At 42.9% G+C, this 16,650-nt stretch overlaps 1 protein-coding gene across 7 annotated transcripts in view; it reads left to right on the forward strand.

Moving 5' to 3' along the window:
• The first annotated feature begins 9,377 nt into the window (after positions 1-9,377).
• The window catches only part of TUBGCP5 (tubulin gamma complex associated protein 5), a 45,954-nt gene continuing 38,681 nt past the window's right edge, over positions 9,378-16,650 (forward strand). For 3 of the 7 annotated variants that reach the window (XM_033223682.1, XM_033223842.1, XM_033223762.1), the window contains exons 1-4: positions 9,397-9,670; positions 11,842-11,895; positions 11,995-12,103; positions 16,515-16,611. In XM_033223682.1, the coding sequence (XP_033079573.1) occupies positions 9,525-9,670; positions 11,842-11,895; positions 11,995-12,103; positions 16,515-16,611 (406 nt within the window). In that variant the 5' untranslated portion in view covers positions 9,397-9,524. Of the gene's footprint in view, positions 9,671-11,841; positions 11,896-11,994; positions 12,104-16,514; positions 16,612-16,650 lie in introns of all 7 variants that reach the window. The other 4 variants (XM_033224086.1, XM_033223925.1, XM_033223600.1 and 1 more) reach the window with 4 other exon arrangements.

Here is a 16,650-nt window from a genome sequence, read left to right on the forward strand (position 1 = left end):
CACTTCCATTCTCTGAAAGAAAACTGCAAATGAGCAACTCTGAAGAAGCCTGCTTAGATTTGCCTCTCAAACAAGTGTATGTAATCATTTCATTATAAGATTTAAGGAACAAATACTAGAAATATCATTCAATAGCATATTCTCAACACTAGGTTAGAGCTGTGTATTTATTAAACAGTTCCAATTTCTGAAAGAAAACAACACAAAATGCTTCTCTAAAGAAGCTTGTGGGCCGGGCGCGGTGGCTCAAGCCTGTAATCCCAGCACTTTGGGAGGCCGAGATGGGCGGATCACGAGGTCAGGAGTTTGAGACCATCCTGGCTAACACGGTGAAACCCCGTCTCTACTAAAAATACAAAAAAACTAGCCAGGCGTGGTGGTGGGCGCCTGTAGTCCCAGCTACTCGGGAGGCTGAGGCAGGAGAATGGCGTAAACCCAGGAGGCGGAGCTTGCAGTGAGCTGAGATCTGGCCACTGCACTCCAGCCTGGGCAACAGAGCAAGACTCCGTCTCAAAAAAAAAAAAAAAAAAAAAAGAAGCTTGTGAAGATTTACCTCTTAACTGTGTTTATGTAAACCCGTCATCATAAGCCCTTATAAACAAAGATAAGAACTATCATTCAATAGCATGTTCTCCACACTAGATTACAGAATTCTGTATTTGTTAAACAGTTCCAGTTTCTGAAAGAATATACCACATAATCCATCTCTAAGAAGCTTGCTTACATTTACCTTTTAAACAAGTATATATGTAAAGTTGGCATAACAAGTTCTTATGAACAAAAGTAAGACAGTGTTGCTATTGAACAATGTTTAACAATGTTAAATTATCAACATTAAGTTAGAGTTCTCTGTTAAAAGTTCCATTTTCTGAAAGAAAACAGCAAATAATGCATTTCTGAAAAAGCTTGCTTAGAGGAGGGAGGTGGAAACAAGTGGTAAATGGAACCCTCCAGTCGCTGTCTCCCCAACAGGGACACCGAATTCAACAACTATCTACCCAAGAAAGCACCTTCATAAGAATCAAAAAATTAAATGACTGACAACAGTACCTGGTTTTAACATAATATAAAGGCATGTTGAAGAGGGTAGGAGGGGAAATGTTGCATTGCCTACACCACTACCACCACCAACAACCCCAGGTATCACAGCATGGAGAAATGATCCCTGTGTTTGTGGGAGAGAGAGTGAAATGAGTATGGAACTTCACATTGGAAATCAGTGCTTTTCTGTCGCAATGGAGCACACTACTGGACAGAAACTCCTGGTGCCCACAGAAGGAATATTTAAACCAGCCCCAGGCCAGAGGGGAATCCTCCACTCCAACAGGAGGAACCTAAATCCCAGCTTGCTTCACCACAGCCTAGCTAAAATGGCCTGTGTACTGATTAAATTTGAGTGGCTGCCAGCCCATAGTGACTGCATCCTTGAGCAAGCAGAGGTGCTGCACTTGTTTCAGAGGCTGTGAATTTGTGGTGTGACCCAGCATAACACCAGCTATAGCAGCCATGGGAATGCTTGCATAACCCCTTGCCCAACTGCAGGCAATTTGTCATGGAGAGACTCCTTCATCTTGGGGGAAGGAGAGGGAAAAGTAAAGAAGACTATGTCTTCCAAGTGGTACTGACGGAGCAGGAACATTGCCATCTTGGACAAGCTCCTCATTCTAAAGTTCACCTTAGTAAAAAACTGCCTCAATCCAAAGGGCATCAGCCTAATGGCTAAGGTCAGCACAGCCATAAACCACAAATAATATCTCCAACCAGAAACATTCCAAACTCCTCCCTGCCCAGAGACATGCTAGCCCCAAGATAACCCCCCTCTGCCAGGAAGATGCCAGCCTCAAGATAACCCCGCTCTGACTGGAAAGATGTCTGCCCCAAGATAACCTCCCCTCCTCCCAGAGAAGTTCCAACCCTGCCATAAAACTTCTCCCTCACACAGAAACATTCCAAGCTTGTCATAAGCCCCCTTACCCTAAAATCAATATATACTCTTAGTCTGTAAAAGAAAGCGCTCCTGACTGAAATCAGCCAGAAGCCCCTCTCAGGTTTTATCTAAAGTAAACCTGTCTTTAACTGCCAGCCATGTTTTGTGTTTCTTTCCTCTTTAAGTCTTACAGGTACCAGCTCAGCCACAGTAAAATAAACCTTCAGGTAGGATCCTGAATCTCACAATTTCAATTCCAAGCCTTTGCTCTTAGATGGCATTTTTAGATTCACCCCTAGCCAGAAGGGAATTTCCCTTCTTGGTGTGATGAACTGAATCCTGGAAGGATCCACCACCTGCAAACCAAAGTGGCCTGAGGACTTGAACAAACAGCAGTAGCAGACAGGCAGTAGCAGCCACAGGTCTTGGGTGAACTATGGTGTTGTGCTGGTCTGGAAAGCAATGAGCTACAGGTAAACCTAGTGCAGTGCCACTGTGGCAGCCATGGGAATGCCTGTGTCATCCCTCCACCAATGCAGAGCAGGGAGACTCCTGCTGGGAGTGGGAAGGGAAAGAGGGAAGAGAGCAAGAAATTTACCCAGGGAATTCTGCCTTGTCTTCTCCAGGTCCTCTAAGGCTATATCTAGTAGTCTGCAAGAGTCACAGCATACATGGGCTTAGGGTACCCCCTAGTGATGGAACAGCTGTAGTCACCTGAGGCTTAGGATATGTACAATTCTCTTTGTATTCTAGGAAATCCCTCTCAAATAACAAGTACAAACAAGGGCCAGATTGAAAGACTGGAATAAATAACTAACTCTTCAATGCCCAAACAACCACAAGTATCAAGAACATCCAGGCAAATACAACCTCACCAAACGGACTTAAGAAGGCACAGTGACTGAGCCTGGAGTAATGGAAATATGTGAGGCATGAAGAATTCCTCAGATGAGGAATTCAAATAACTGTCTTGAGGAAGCTCAATGAATTCCAAGACAACACAAAGAAGAAACTCAGAATTCTATCAAAAAAACAGAGAGATGAAAATAATTTTTTTAAAAAATCAAACAAAGAAATTCCAGAGATGAGTTTTTTTTGTTGTTTTTGTTTTTTTTTTTTTTGGTTTTTTTTTTTTTTTTTTTGATACAGAGTCCCACTCTGTCGCCCAGGCTGGAGTGCAGTGGCATGATCTTGGCCCACTGCAAGCTCTGCCTCCCAGGTTCATGCCATTCTCCTGCCTCTGCTTCCCGAGTAGCTGGGACTACAGGCGCCCGCCACCACACCTGGCTAATTTTTTGTATTTTTTTAGTAGAGACGGGGTTTCACCATGTTAGTCAGGATGGTCTCGATTTCCTGACCTCATGATCCATCCACCTCAGCCTCCTAAAGTGCTGGGATTACAGGCGTGAGCCACTGCATCCGGCTGTTGTTTGTTTTTGTTTTGCTTTGTTTTGTTTTTTGAGACAGAGTCTCTGTCACCCAGGCTGGAGTGCAGTGGTATGATCCCAGAGACTAAAAATTCAATTAACAAACTGAAAAATGCATCAGAATGCCTCCAGAATTGATCAAGCAAAAGAATAAATTAGTGAGCTCAAAGATAGCCTATTTGAAAATACACAGAGCAGAAAATAAAAGAATGAAGTATGCCTACTCTTATATTTGCCCTTTTAAGGCTATCTAGAAAACAGCATTAAAAAGGCAAATATAAGAGTTATTAACCTTAAAGAGGATGGAGAAAGAGATTTGGGTAGAAGGTTTATTCAGGCAAATAACATGTAACTTTTCACACCTAGAAAAAGATAGTAATATCCACATAGAAGAAGGTTAAAAAAAAATTTTTTTTAAAAAAAAGCACACACCAAAAAGATTCAAGCTAAATAAGACTCCCTCAAGGCATATAATAATCAAACTCTCAAAGGTCAAGGACAAAAAAAGGATCCTAAAAACAGTAACAGAAAGAAGCAAATAACATATAAAGAAGCTCCAATGTATCTGGTTGTAGACTGCTCAGTGGAAACCATACAAGCCAGGAGAGTGGAATGACATATACAAAGTCTGGAGTGGAACAACTTCTAACATAAAATACTGTATCCAACAAAGTTATCCTTCAAACACCAAGGAGAAATAAAAGCTTTTCCAGACAAACAAAAGCTAAGGAAATTCAACAGTGCTAGATTCATTTTATAAGAAATGCAGGCCGGGCGCGGTGGCTCAAGCCTGTAATCCCAGCACTTTGGGAGGCCGAGACGGGCGGATCACGAGGTCAGGAGATCGAGACCATCCTGGCTAACACGGTGAAACCCCGTCTCTACTAAAAAAAATACAAAAAACTAGCTGGGCGAGGGGGCGGGCGCCTGTAGTCCCAGCTACTCTGGAGGCTGAGGCAGGAGAATGGCGTGAACCCGGGAGGCGGAGCTTGCAGTGAGCTGAGATCTGGCCAGTGCACTCCAGCTTGGGTGACAGAGCGAGACTACGTCTCAAAAAAAAAAAGAAATGCTAAAGGTACTTCTTCATTCTGAAAGTAAAGGATGCTAATATGCAACAAGAAATCATCAGAAAGTATAAAACCTGCTGATGAAAGTAAGTACACCTAATACTCTAATATTGTAATTGTAGAATATAAATCACTCATGTCACCTTGGGAGGCTGAGGTGGGTGAATCACTTGAGCTCAGGAGTTCAAGACCAGCTGGCCAACATGGCAAAACCCCATCTTTACTAAAAATACAAAAATTAGCTGGGTATGGTGGTGCATGCCTGTAATCCCAGCTACTCAGGTGGCTGAGGCACAAGATCACTTGAATCCTGGAGGTGGAGGTTGCAGTGAACCAAGATCACACCACTGTACTTCAACCTGGGTGACAGAGCGAGACTCTGGCTCAGGGGAAAAAAAATCACTCATATCTTTAGTGTGAAGACTAAAAGGACAAACCCATCAAAAATAATCATAAGTAAAACAATTGTGAAGATACAAAAAATATAAAAATAGAAACAACAAAAAGTCAAAAAGCAGTAGTGACAAAGTTAATTTTTCTTTCTTTTTTCTTTTCTATGTGATCAGAGTTGAGTTGTCATCAGTTTAAAAGAATTGATTATGTTTTCTGCAAACCTCATGGTAATCACCAAGGAAAAAACTATAATAGATACACAAAAATTAAAAAGCAAGAAATAAAAATATGCTACCAAAGAATATCATTTCTACACAAAGGAAGACCGGGAGAAAGGAAGGACTAATAAAACAACCAGAAAACAAGTAACAAAATGGCATTAGTAACCTATCAATAATAACATTGAATATAAATAGGCTATATTCTCCAATAAAAAGACATAGAGTGGCTGAATGTATTTTAAAAACAAGGCTCACTATATGCTGCCTGTAAGAAACTCATTTCAGCCGGGCACAGTGGCTCACGTCTGTAATTTCAGCACTGTGGGAGGCTGAGGCGCGCAGATCACCTGAGTTCAGGAGTTTTGAGACCACCCTGGCCAACATGGTGAAACCCCATCTCTACTAAAAATACAAAAAAATCAGCCATGTGTGGTGGCAGGTGCCTGTAATACCAGCTACTTAGGAGCCTGAGGCAGGAGAATCACTTGAACCCAGCAGGTGGAGGTTGCAGTGAGCTAAGACCGTGTCATTGCACTCCAGCCTGGGCAACAAGAAATAAACTCTGTCAATAAAAAATAAGGAAAGAAACTCACTTCACCTGTAAAGATACACACAGACTGAAAAGGAAGGGATGAAAATAGATGCAAATGGAAACAAAAAAGCAGGAGTCACTATACTTATATCAGACAAAGTTTCTGATATAAGACATTTAAAGACAAAACAATAAAAAAAAGACAAGGTTATAACATGAGGACGAAGTGGTTAACTCAGCAAGAGGATATAACAATGAGAAATACATATGTACCCAACACTGGAGCAGCCAGATATATAAAGCAAATATTATTATAGCTAAAGAGACAAAACAGTGAAAAAAAACAAAGAGGTTATTATATGACCTTTCAAGACAAAACAGTGAAAAAAGACAAGGTTACTATATGAGGACGAAGTGGTTAACTCGGCAAGAGGATATAACAATGGTAAATATATATATGCCCAACACTGGAGCAGCCGGACATATAAAGCAAATAGTATTACAGCTAAAGAGAGAGTCCTCAATACCATAATAGCTGGAGACTTCAGCAACCTACTTTCAGCATTGGACAGAACTTCCAGGCAGAAAATCAACATAGAAACATCTGACTTGCCGGGCGCGGTGGCTCACGCCTGTAATCCCAGCACTTTGGGAAGCCAAAGCAGGTAGATTGCTTGAGCTCAGGGGTTCCAGACCAGCCTGAGCAACATGATGAAATCCTGTTTCTACCAAAAATACAAAAAAAAAAAAAAAAAAAAGGGCCGAGTGTGGTGGCACATGCCTGTAGTCCCAACTACACAGGAGGCTGAGGTGGGAGGATGGCATGAGCTTGGGAGGCAGAGATTGCAGTGCGCTGAGATCACACCACTACACTCCAGCCTGAGTGACACAGCCAGACCTTGTCTCAAAAAAAAAAAAGAGAGAGAGAGAGAGTAAAAAGACTTCAGACAACCTAATGATGCACCACCTTAAAGAATTAGAAAAGCAATAGCAAATCAAACCCAAAATTAAGAGAAGAAAATAAAGAATAAAGATCAGAGCAAATCAGAGCAGAAATCAAATTGAAACAAAAAATACAAAAGATCACAAAACAAAAAGTCAGTTTTTGGAAAGATAAACAAAATAGACAAACTTTTTTTTTTTTTTTTTTGAGACGGAGTCTTGCTCTGTCGCCCAGACTGGAGTGCAGTGGCCGGATCTCAGCTCACTGCAAGCTCCGCCTCCCGGGTTCACGCCATTCTCCTGCCTCAGCCTCCCTAGTAGCTGGGACTACAGGCGCCCGCCACCTCGCCCGGCTAGTTTTTTTGTATTTTTAGTAGAGACGGGGTTTCACTGTGTTAGCCAGGATGGTCTCGAACTCCTGACCTCGTGATCCGCCCGTCTCGGCCTCCCAAAGTGCTGGGATTACAGGCTTGAGCCACCGCGCCCGGCCAAGACAAACTCTTTTGACAGACTAAGAAAAAAGAGAAGACTCAAATAAATCAGACAAAGAGACTACATTACAACTGATATCACTGAAATTCAAATTATCTTTGGAGACTTCTATGAGCAAGTATTATATATGCCAAAAAATTGGAAAAGGCAGAGGACATTGATAGATTCCTAGACACATACAACCTACCAGGATTGAAACATGAAGAAATGGAAAGCATGAATACACCAATAACATACAGAGAGATAGGGGCAGTGCTGAAAAGTCTCCCATCAAAGAAAAGCTGAGTACCTGATGGCTTCACTGCTGAATTCTGCCAAACATCTGAAGAAGAACTAATACCAATTCTACTCAAACTACCCCAAAAAATTTAAAAGAAGGAAATACTCCTAAACTCATTCTACAAGTCCAGCATTCTCCTGATACAAAAACCAGACAAAACAAACAAAAAAGAAAACTACAGGCCAATATTTCTGATGAATGCAGAGACAAAAATCCTCAACAAAATACTAGCATCCCAAATTCAAGAACACATTAAAAAGATCATTCAATTTGATCAAGTGGGATGCATCCCAGGGATGCAAAGATGCTTCAGCATATGGAAATCAATAAACGTGATACAATGCATCAAAAGAATGCAGGATAAAAGCCATATAATTATTTCAATAGATGCTTTTAAAAATTCAATGAAATTAGGCCGGGCGCGGTAGCTCACAACTGTACTCCCAGCACCTTGGGAGGCCGAGGCAGGTGGATCACGAGGTCAGGAAATCGGGACCATCATGGCTAACACAGTGAAACCCCATCTCTACTAACAATACAAAAAAAAAATTAGCCGGGCGTGGTGGCGGGCGGCTGCAGTCCCAGCTATTCGGGAGGCTGAGGCAGGAGAACAGCGTGAACCCGGGAGGCGGAGCTTGCAGTGAGCCGAGATGGAGCCACTGCACTCCAGCCTGGGCGACAGAGCGAGACTCTGTCTCAAAAAAATTAAAAAAAAATTCAACAAAATTCAACATCCTCTCATGAGAAAAATCCTGAACAAACTGTCCATAGAAAGAATATATTTCAACACAATAAATGTCTTATAAAATAAACTCACAGCTAGTATTATACTAAATGGGAAAAAAACTGAAAGCCTTTAATCTGATCCAGAACAAAACAAGGATACTCATTTTCACCACTTATTCAACATAGTACTCAAAGTTTTTTTTTTTTTTTTTTTTTTTTGAGACGGAGTATTGCTCTGTCACCCAGGCTGGAGTGCAGTGGCCGGATCTCAGCTCACTGCAAGCTCCGCCTCCGGGTTTACGCCATTCTCCTGCCTCAGCCTCCGGAGTAGCTGGGACTACAGGCGCCGCCACCTCGCCGGCTAGTTTTTTTGTATTTTTAGTAGAGACGGGGTTTCACCGTGTTAGCCAGGATGGTCTCGATCTCCTGACCTCGTGATCCGCCCGTCTCGGCCTCCCAAAGTGCTGGGATTACAGGCTTGAGCCACCGCGCCCGGCCAGTACTCAAAGTTTTAACCAGAGCAATTAGACCACCGAAAGAAACAAAAAGCATGCATATTGGAAAGAAAGTCTAACTGTCGTTGTTTGTAGATGATGTGACTTTATATTTAAGCAAACCTAAAGATTCGTCCAAAACACTGTTAGAACTCATAAATGAATTCAGTAAAGTTCCAGGACACCGCCGGGTGCGGTGGCTCATGCCTGTAATTCCAACGCTTTGGGAGGGTGAGATGGATGGATCACTAGAGGTCAGGAGTTGAGACCAGCCTGGCCAACATGGCGAAACCCCGTCTCCACTAAAAAATTCAAAAATTAGCCTGGTGTGGTGGCACACGCCATTTGTGGTTATGAAGTCCCCCAGAACATCTGGCCAGGTGTGGTTGTGAAGTCCTCCCAGCACCTCTGGCCAGATGGGGTTATGAAGTCCCCGCAACCGCCCCTGAGGAGCAGGCGGAGTAAAAGCGAGCCGGGACTGCTAGCCCGTCGGGACAGCTGCTTCGCTGATGCTGGTTGTGTAGCATGGATGTGTGTAGCGTGATTGTGTTGTGTGGATGGGGGCACCGAGATCCGCAGGGACCATCACTGCAAGGAGAAGCTGCATGGCCGGGAGGGTTCAGCAGCTGAGCGGGTCACGGTTCCTGGAAAGACAGGTCTCAATGCATTTCCTGACCGGGCACCTAACGGGCTGCTCTCAAAAGCACTGACTATCACCGAGGCTGGCCAGAGACCCTTAAGTATCTAATTCACGATGACACCAACTGAGTACAGTAGAAAATGTACAGTCGGGCGACCAGAATATGCACACTCCACCCCTCACCATGGGACAGCTCCAGGCAGTACCCACCACAGCAGGAGCTCGAACTGTCGCGATAATAACTGCCAGCTTGCTAGTTGCCCGGCACGGGAGCGCGAACTCTCGCGAGAAGGCCGCCAGCTCCGGGGGCAACAGCCGCGGGAGCCCGAACTCTCGCGCGACAGCGACCAAGTCGTTAGAAGCGCTTTGCTGGCGCGCGCAACATGGCGCGGCACGGACCGCCGTTGAGCTGGCTGGACGCGCAGCAGGAGCGCGACGTGCGGGAGCTCGTCCGGGGTGTCGCCGGCCTCCAGGACGAGGCAGACCCCAACTTCCAGCTCGCCCTAAACTTCGCCTGGTCCAACTTCAGGTGTGGGGCGCGGCGCGCGAGCGGGGTCCGGGACACAGCCCGGAGCCCGCGCGTGGGTCCGGCGCAGCCCGGGGTCGGGGTGCTCTGGGACGGGGCATGGGGCTGAGGCGGACGCGGCCTCAGAGAGCCCTCGCAGGCCCTGCCGCCGCCCGCTCCCCCCGGCCAGCGCCCTCGGCGCGGTGCTCTGCGCACCCCACGGTGTGTTACCTGAAACGCGTCCTCATCGTCACGCGGGGAAGCGTAGAAATGGGTTTCTTGCGACCGGGGCGCGCTTCTGCAACCCAGCGCTCTGGGAGGCCGCAGGCGGGACTCGAGGCCAGCCTGGGCAACGTAGCAACTCCATTTCTATAATTTCTTATTTTATTTTATTTTATTAATTAAAGAGATTGTATTCTCACTGACTCCTGTTTCCTGGTCAGCCCGGTGTAAGGTCTCTCTCACCCTGCTCTCCTTTTTACAAAACGCGTGTCATGACATTGATTTAACCTGTCATTACTGTCTCCTCTACTTCCACTCCAGCTAGAATGCTGCATCTCTGCACAGCGCCTGACAACGTAGCAGGCTAAGTCAGCTAATGCAATTTTTAATGCAGCTTCTCTTGTAACTAATTTTTAAAGACTTACAGAATTTAGATGTATACGTGGAGTGAGATCTATTTTTCTTTATGGGAGAGGGAAATTAAACAATACTTTTATAGTCATTACCCATAATGAAATTACTAAAAGAATGTTAATGTTAATATTCTACCTGTTTAATTTCAGTAAAAATCTTGAATAATGAACAGTTTTTTAAAATCCGTAATTTTAGTTACTTTAATGATCATAGTCATAAAGTGTCTACTTGGCTTATAATAGGAATACGGGGCTTTCATATTCTTTTAAAGCATGCCAAGTTTCCGAAGTAATACACTGAATTCTTAAATGTGACTTACAAAAATAAACAATGTGTGAAATAGGTTATACAATACAAAAACTTAAATGCTGAAATCCAAGTTATTTTTTTACTCATATTTCTAAATGACAGTAGGCAGATGGTCGTCATTTTAGAGGTGGGAGAGACATTAGAGGTTACTATTTCCATTCACAGATTTCAGGAACTAAATTATAATAGGCAAAGTGGTGTACCATTCACCCGTTTACTGGACTAGATTCATGTGTTTTTCAGTACTGTAATTTTGTTTCTTTTAAGTACAGATTGCTGGCTTTGATACTAAAAAATGGGAAACATTTTTTGCATAGGCTATGTTATATACATATACATTAGTTGCATAGGCTATGCTATAATTTTATGATGCTTTAAACCATCAGAAAAATGAATAGTTCATGTTTACATTCTTGAAAATTTTGGCGATTTAGAATTCTAGGCCCTAGAAATTCAAAGATGAGTAAGATATAGCCTCTATCTTTAAAAAAAGACAGAGATAAAAGGGATTTTTAACCTTGGGATGTGGAGATGTAATTCAGATATTTGTTAATTTGGATGAGGAAAAAATTATACTAATCTCTAACTGAAAAGTCGCATCTTCTTCCATTATAAATGAAGGCAGCAAACCGTAGTAGTATTAGCCTACCTATGACTTTATCGCCAGTAGAAATCACATACTGTTTTCACATCAGAGTTGTAGATATTTGTAAATGTTGTTTACTGTTACTTTAATGGTAGTTATTGGACCTACTGCTAAATCTTGTTATTTAATACTTTCATAAATAACATTTCTTGCCATATCATAAACTTCTTGAAATATTTGACAACTGTACCTCAGTATAATTGGATTCCTTTGTATTTCTTTTTTGGCATTTAAAAACATTATTCAGAGAAGGGATCCGTAGGCTTCACTGGGCCTCACTATAGCATAAAAAGATTGGGACCACCTGATGTAGAATGTGTTCAGCTGGATTTAGATACAGGGCCTTATGGGAAGACAGAGGAGCCAGAGCACAAGGTTGGGAGAGTCAGGAAGCACCTGTGTGCTGGAGAAAGGTTGCTTGCATGGTCTCGGACATGGTGATTATTTGCCTGTCTGATGGTGGAGGTAACTGAGGACAAGGTACACTCCATTCTGGAAATGTGTACCTGAGTGCAGAGCATATAGGGGATGTGGAGGGCCATGAGATGAGTTCACTTACCTGTGTGACAGAGTTGGCATAAGAATTGCATTTTGTCTTTATTAGATTTCATCGTTTCTTGGATGTGAACAGCCACAAAATAGAAAAAACAATCGAAGGGTAAGTCAGTGTATGTATGTACACATCCAGAAATACATGTATTTTCTTATAGATCTTTTTAAGATAGCTTTATAATCATTGTGTTTTTTTATGTTTTAGAATTTATGAAAAATTTATCATTCATTCTGATCTCAGCAAAGCTGCTAGCTGGAAGAGATTAACTGAGGAATTTCTAAATGCACCACTTCCCAGCATAAAGGAAATAAAGGTATGCCTTCAATTATGCAATCTCCAGTGTGTATTTTACTGTTTCCTATCTGATTATTGTCAATTTGCTTCTGTTACTATTTAAACATTCTATTTTAGTATTATCTACTGGCTAATAGGATCTCCTGGAAATTTATTTAAATATTGCCATCAAACCAGATATACCTCAGTTCGTGATGAAAGAAAGAGCTTGCTCTTATTTAATCATTTTTGCACCTCAGTTCTACTATGGAAAGAGATCAGAGAGTGATACAAATAGTAGCATAGTTTGGATATCTTAAAACTGTCAAGGCCGGGCGCGGTGGCTCAAGCCTGTAATCCCAGCACTTTGGGAGGCCGAGACGGGCGGATCACAAGGTCAGGAGATCGAGACCATCCTGGCTAATACAGTGAAACCCCCGTCTCTACTAAAGAATACAAAAAACTAGCCAGGCGACGAGGCGGGCGCCTGTAGTCCCAGCTACTCGGGAGGCTGAGGCAGGAGAATGGCGTGAACCTGGGAGGCGGAGCTTGCAGTGAGCTGAGATCCGGCCACTGCACTCCAGCCTGGGCGACAAAGCCAGACTCCGTCTCAAAAAAAAAAAAAAAAAAAAAACTGTCAAATGGTTTCTCAGCACTTGGCAGTGGCTGTCTGGAGATGCTTACTAGATGCCTGGTATACTTTCATATTGTTTGGGGGATTCCCCAAGACCACCTTTTGGCATAATGCTTTGCTCCAAGGATTCACAGAACTCAAAAAAGCTGTTATCCTCACTGTTAATAGTTTATTACAGTGAAAGGATACAGATTAAAATCACCAGAGGGAAGAGGTGCTTAGAGCAAAGTCTAGGAGAAGCTAGGCACACATGTCCAATTGTTCCTTCCCAGTGGAGTCACCTGGGGATGCACTTAATTCTCTCAGTAACGGTATATGACAACATGTGTAAAATGTTGCCCTGCCTCTCTCCCCAGGGCTACTCAGCTGAGCCTTGGTGACCAGCATTTTTATTGGTGGTGGGTCACATAAGCAAGCAGAGCCCAGTGTGGCTGACCTTATCTGCTCAGTCTCTAGCCCCTTAGAGGTCAAACCAAAGATGGCAAGCATATGGAAACAGCTGTGGGTTCCGTGAACACAGAGGGACCACATTCCCTAGCTCTGCTGTGGCACATCTTGTGCCTACATAGTTCTTTCCCTTTCCCGTGCCTGAGGAAACTCACCTTTTAATATTAAGCACTGTCTCCACACATGATACATATTTCACTTCTTTATAGTTCCTTTCTTGTCTCCCCCTTTAAAATGCACAATTTACCGGCATAGGGCTCTGTGTCTGATTTGTTCCCAGACACCTAGAGCACAGTGGACAGTGCATGTTTGTTGAAGGAATCAGTAAATCTGTGCAGTCTTGTCTGCTTCCCTATCCCCACTCTGTCCACAGCCCCCACCCACTTACACAAGGTGGATTGGTTATCCTTTTCTCTTGCTATGTGGCACCTTAGATGTGTTTGTTATAGCAGAGGTCTCCAACCCCCACATGGTGAACAAGTACCGACATATGCCTGCTAGGAACCAGGCTGCACGGCGGGAGGTGACGGGTGAGTGAGCCTGACCGCCTGAGTTCCACCTCCTGTCAGATCAGCGGTGCCATTAGATTCTCATAGGAGAGCAAACCCCATTGTAAACTGCACATGTGAGGATCTAGGTTGCATGTTCCTTATGACAATCTAATGCCTAATGATCTGAGGTGGAACAGTTTAATCCTGAAACCAACCCCCACCCAACAGTCCATGGAAAAATTGTCTTCCACGAAAGCGGTCCCTGGTGCCAAAAAGGTTGGGGATTGCTATATAGTGTAGCAATAACTTCACACTTTTTTTCTTTTTCTTTTTCTTTTTTTTCTTTTTAAGACCGAGTGTCACTCTGTTGCCTAGGCTTGGAGTGCAGTGGCGCAGTCTCGAGTCATTGCAACCCCTACTTCCCAGGTTCGAGTGATTCTCCTGCGTCAGCCTTCTGAGTAGCTGGGAGTACAGGTGCCCACCACCATGCCCAGCTAATTTTTTTGTATTTTTAGTAGAGACAGGGTTTCACCATGTTGGCCAGGCTCGTCCTGAACCCTTGACCTCAAGCAGTCCACCTGCCTTGGGCTCCCAAAGTGCTGGGATTACAGGCATGAGCCACCACGCCCAGCTTCTTTATTATCCTTTTAATGTCCGTGGGATCAGTAGTGATGATCCCTCTTTAGTTTCTGATTTTAGTAATGTGTATATTCTCTCTTTTTATTGTGGTTAGTATGTTTAGAGATTCATTAATGTTATTAATCTCTTCAGCGAATCAGTTTTTGGTTTTGCTATTATTGTTTACTGTTTTCAATTTCGTTAATTTTCTTTTCTTTTCTTTTTTTTTTTTTTGGAGGCAGAATCTTGCTCTGTTGCCCAGGCTGGAGTGAAATGGTGCAATCTCGGCTCACTGCAGCCTCAGCCTCCCAGGTTCAAGGAATTCTTCTGCCTCAGCCTCCAGAGTAGCTGGGATTACAAGCATACACCACCTCGCCCAGGCTAATTTTTGTGTTTTTAGTAGAGACGAGGTTTCACCATGTTGGCCAGGGTGGTCTCAAACTCCTGACCTCAAGTGATCTGCCCACCTTTGTTCCAAAACTGCTGGGATTACAGGCGTAAGTCACCCCGGCCTTCTTTGTTGATATATTTTCAAGCTCATGCCAGTCTACTGGATGAGCCTATCAGAAGCATTCTTCATTTCTGATACTTTGTTTTTCATTTGGAACACTTCGATTCTTTGAGTTTCCATCTCACCACTTAATATTACTCATCTGTTCTTCCTGTTATCCACATTTTTCATTAGCACTCTTAGTATATTAATCATAGTTGTTTTCAATTCCCAGTCTGATAATTCCAACATCCCTGCCATATATGAGTCTGGTTTGGATGCTTGCTCTATCTCTTCTGACATACTGTCAAGTGGCCATTGTTGTCTACCTGGATACCTGAGCCCAGGACTCCAGGGCTTTTACTGGGGGCTTATCTCTTAGGCATAGGACCTGTGTGACTGACCACAATTACTGAAGTTCCAGAGCCTTCAAAGGAAAGCAGGTGTTCACCTTCAGTCACACTGTTTGCACAAACTGTATAAACAGACTAGTACAACATGGTTCAAGATTTGAACATACAGAACACTTTTGCCAATTCAGATATTTCAAGAGCTCAGTCACCACAAGCTGGCCAAGGCTGATTTGTGAAAATAAGCCCTTTTGGGGGATGCTGAAGGCTTTGGCAATTCGGGCTTCCTGAGTTAATGCTTTCCCACACTGCTTATATCCCAATTTAAAAATCAATCATATAAATAAGGAGAGACTGCCAATCAAATAGAAACTTGAACAAAGGAGAGTAATACCCAGTAAAGGAAAATCAATAATTTTTAGCTTATGGAAAAGTGCCTACCATTTCATAAGATAAATGCAAATTAAAGCAACACTGAGATAACATTTTTCACTGATTAATAAAAGGTGGGGGAAGCAGGTAATTCTATATGTATGTATGTTTGTATTATGTGTATGGAAGATATTTTGACATTATTTCTCAAAATTCCAAATGCAAACACTCTTTGAGTTAGCATTTCACTTTTTAGGAATTTATTATACAAGTAAACTCTCATAATTATGAAACAACAGCCAGGAGTGGTGGCCCACGCTTGTAATCCCAGCGCTTTGGGAGGCCGAGGCAGGCAGATCACAAGGTCAGGAGTTCGAGACCAGCCTGGCCAACATGGTGAAACCCCATCTCTACTAAAAATACAAAAGTTAGCCGAGCGTGGTGGCGTGTACCTATAATCTCAGTTACTCTGGAGGCTGAGGCAGGAGAATCAGTTGAACCCGGGGAGACAGAGGTTGTGGTGAGCTGAGATTGCACTATTGCACTCCAGCCTGGGCAACAAAGTGAAACTCCATCTCGGGCGGGGGAGAAATGAAACAACATAAGTTTGTGATAGCGAAAGATTGCGAAAAAATGTAAATTTCATTAATAGGGGACTTGTTAAATAAAATATGGTACATCTGAGTTAAACTATGAGCCATGTTTAAGCTTCATGATACATATTGCCACAGGAGAATAACTTTTAACCATAATGTTATATTCTAAAGACATTTCTGTCATTTTAGAAATAAAAGCTCTCATCCACTCATATCTTATACTTGTTAGAAATACAGAACTCAGACTTCACATGGCTTTGAGGTTCCTTATGTGTATGCATTTGAGCTATGAAGAACTTTGAAGGTTAGGAATTACGTAGGTATAACTCATGTTTTCTCAAACCAGGAAAAAAATTGGGGACCTAACTGTCATAGAGTTATCTTTACTCAATCTAGTGTCGAAAGCATTTCCCAACCTCAGAGATTCATGTTGTTCATTTTTTTGTTTTAAAGACAGATGTACATTATTCCATACTGTCACTTCTTCTGTGTCTGTCAGACTCTCCTTCAAACAGCAATTACGTGGAGACACCGAGAGATAAAGAAGTGGGTATGTTACTAGATGCCTTAACATATGAGAAGTAAAAGA

The sequence above is a fragment of the Trachypithecus francoisi genome, unplaced genomic scaffold (genome assembly GCF_009764315.1).
Source record: "Trachypithecus francoisi isolate TF-2019V2 unplaced genomic scaffold, Tfra_2.0 Contig00089, whole genome shotgun sequence".
NCBI classification, from domain to species: Eukaryota; Metazoa; Chordata; class Mammalia; order Primates; family Cercopithecidae; genus Trachypithecus; species Trachypithecus francoisi.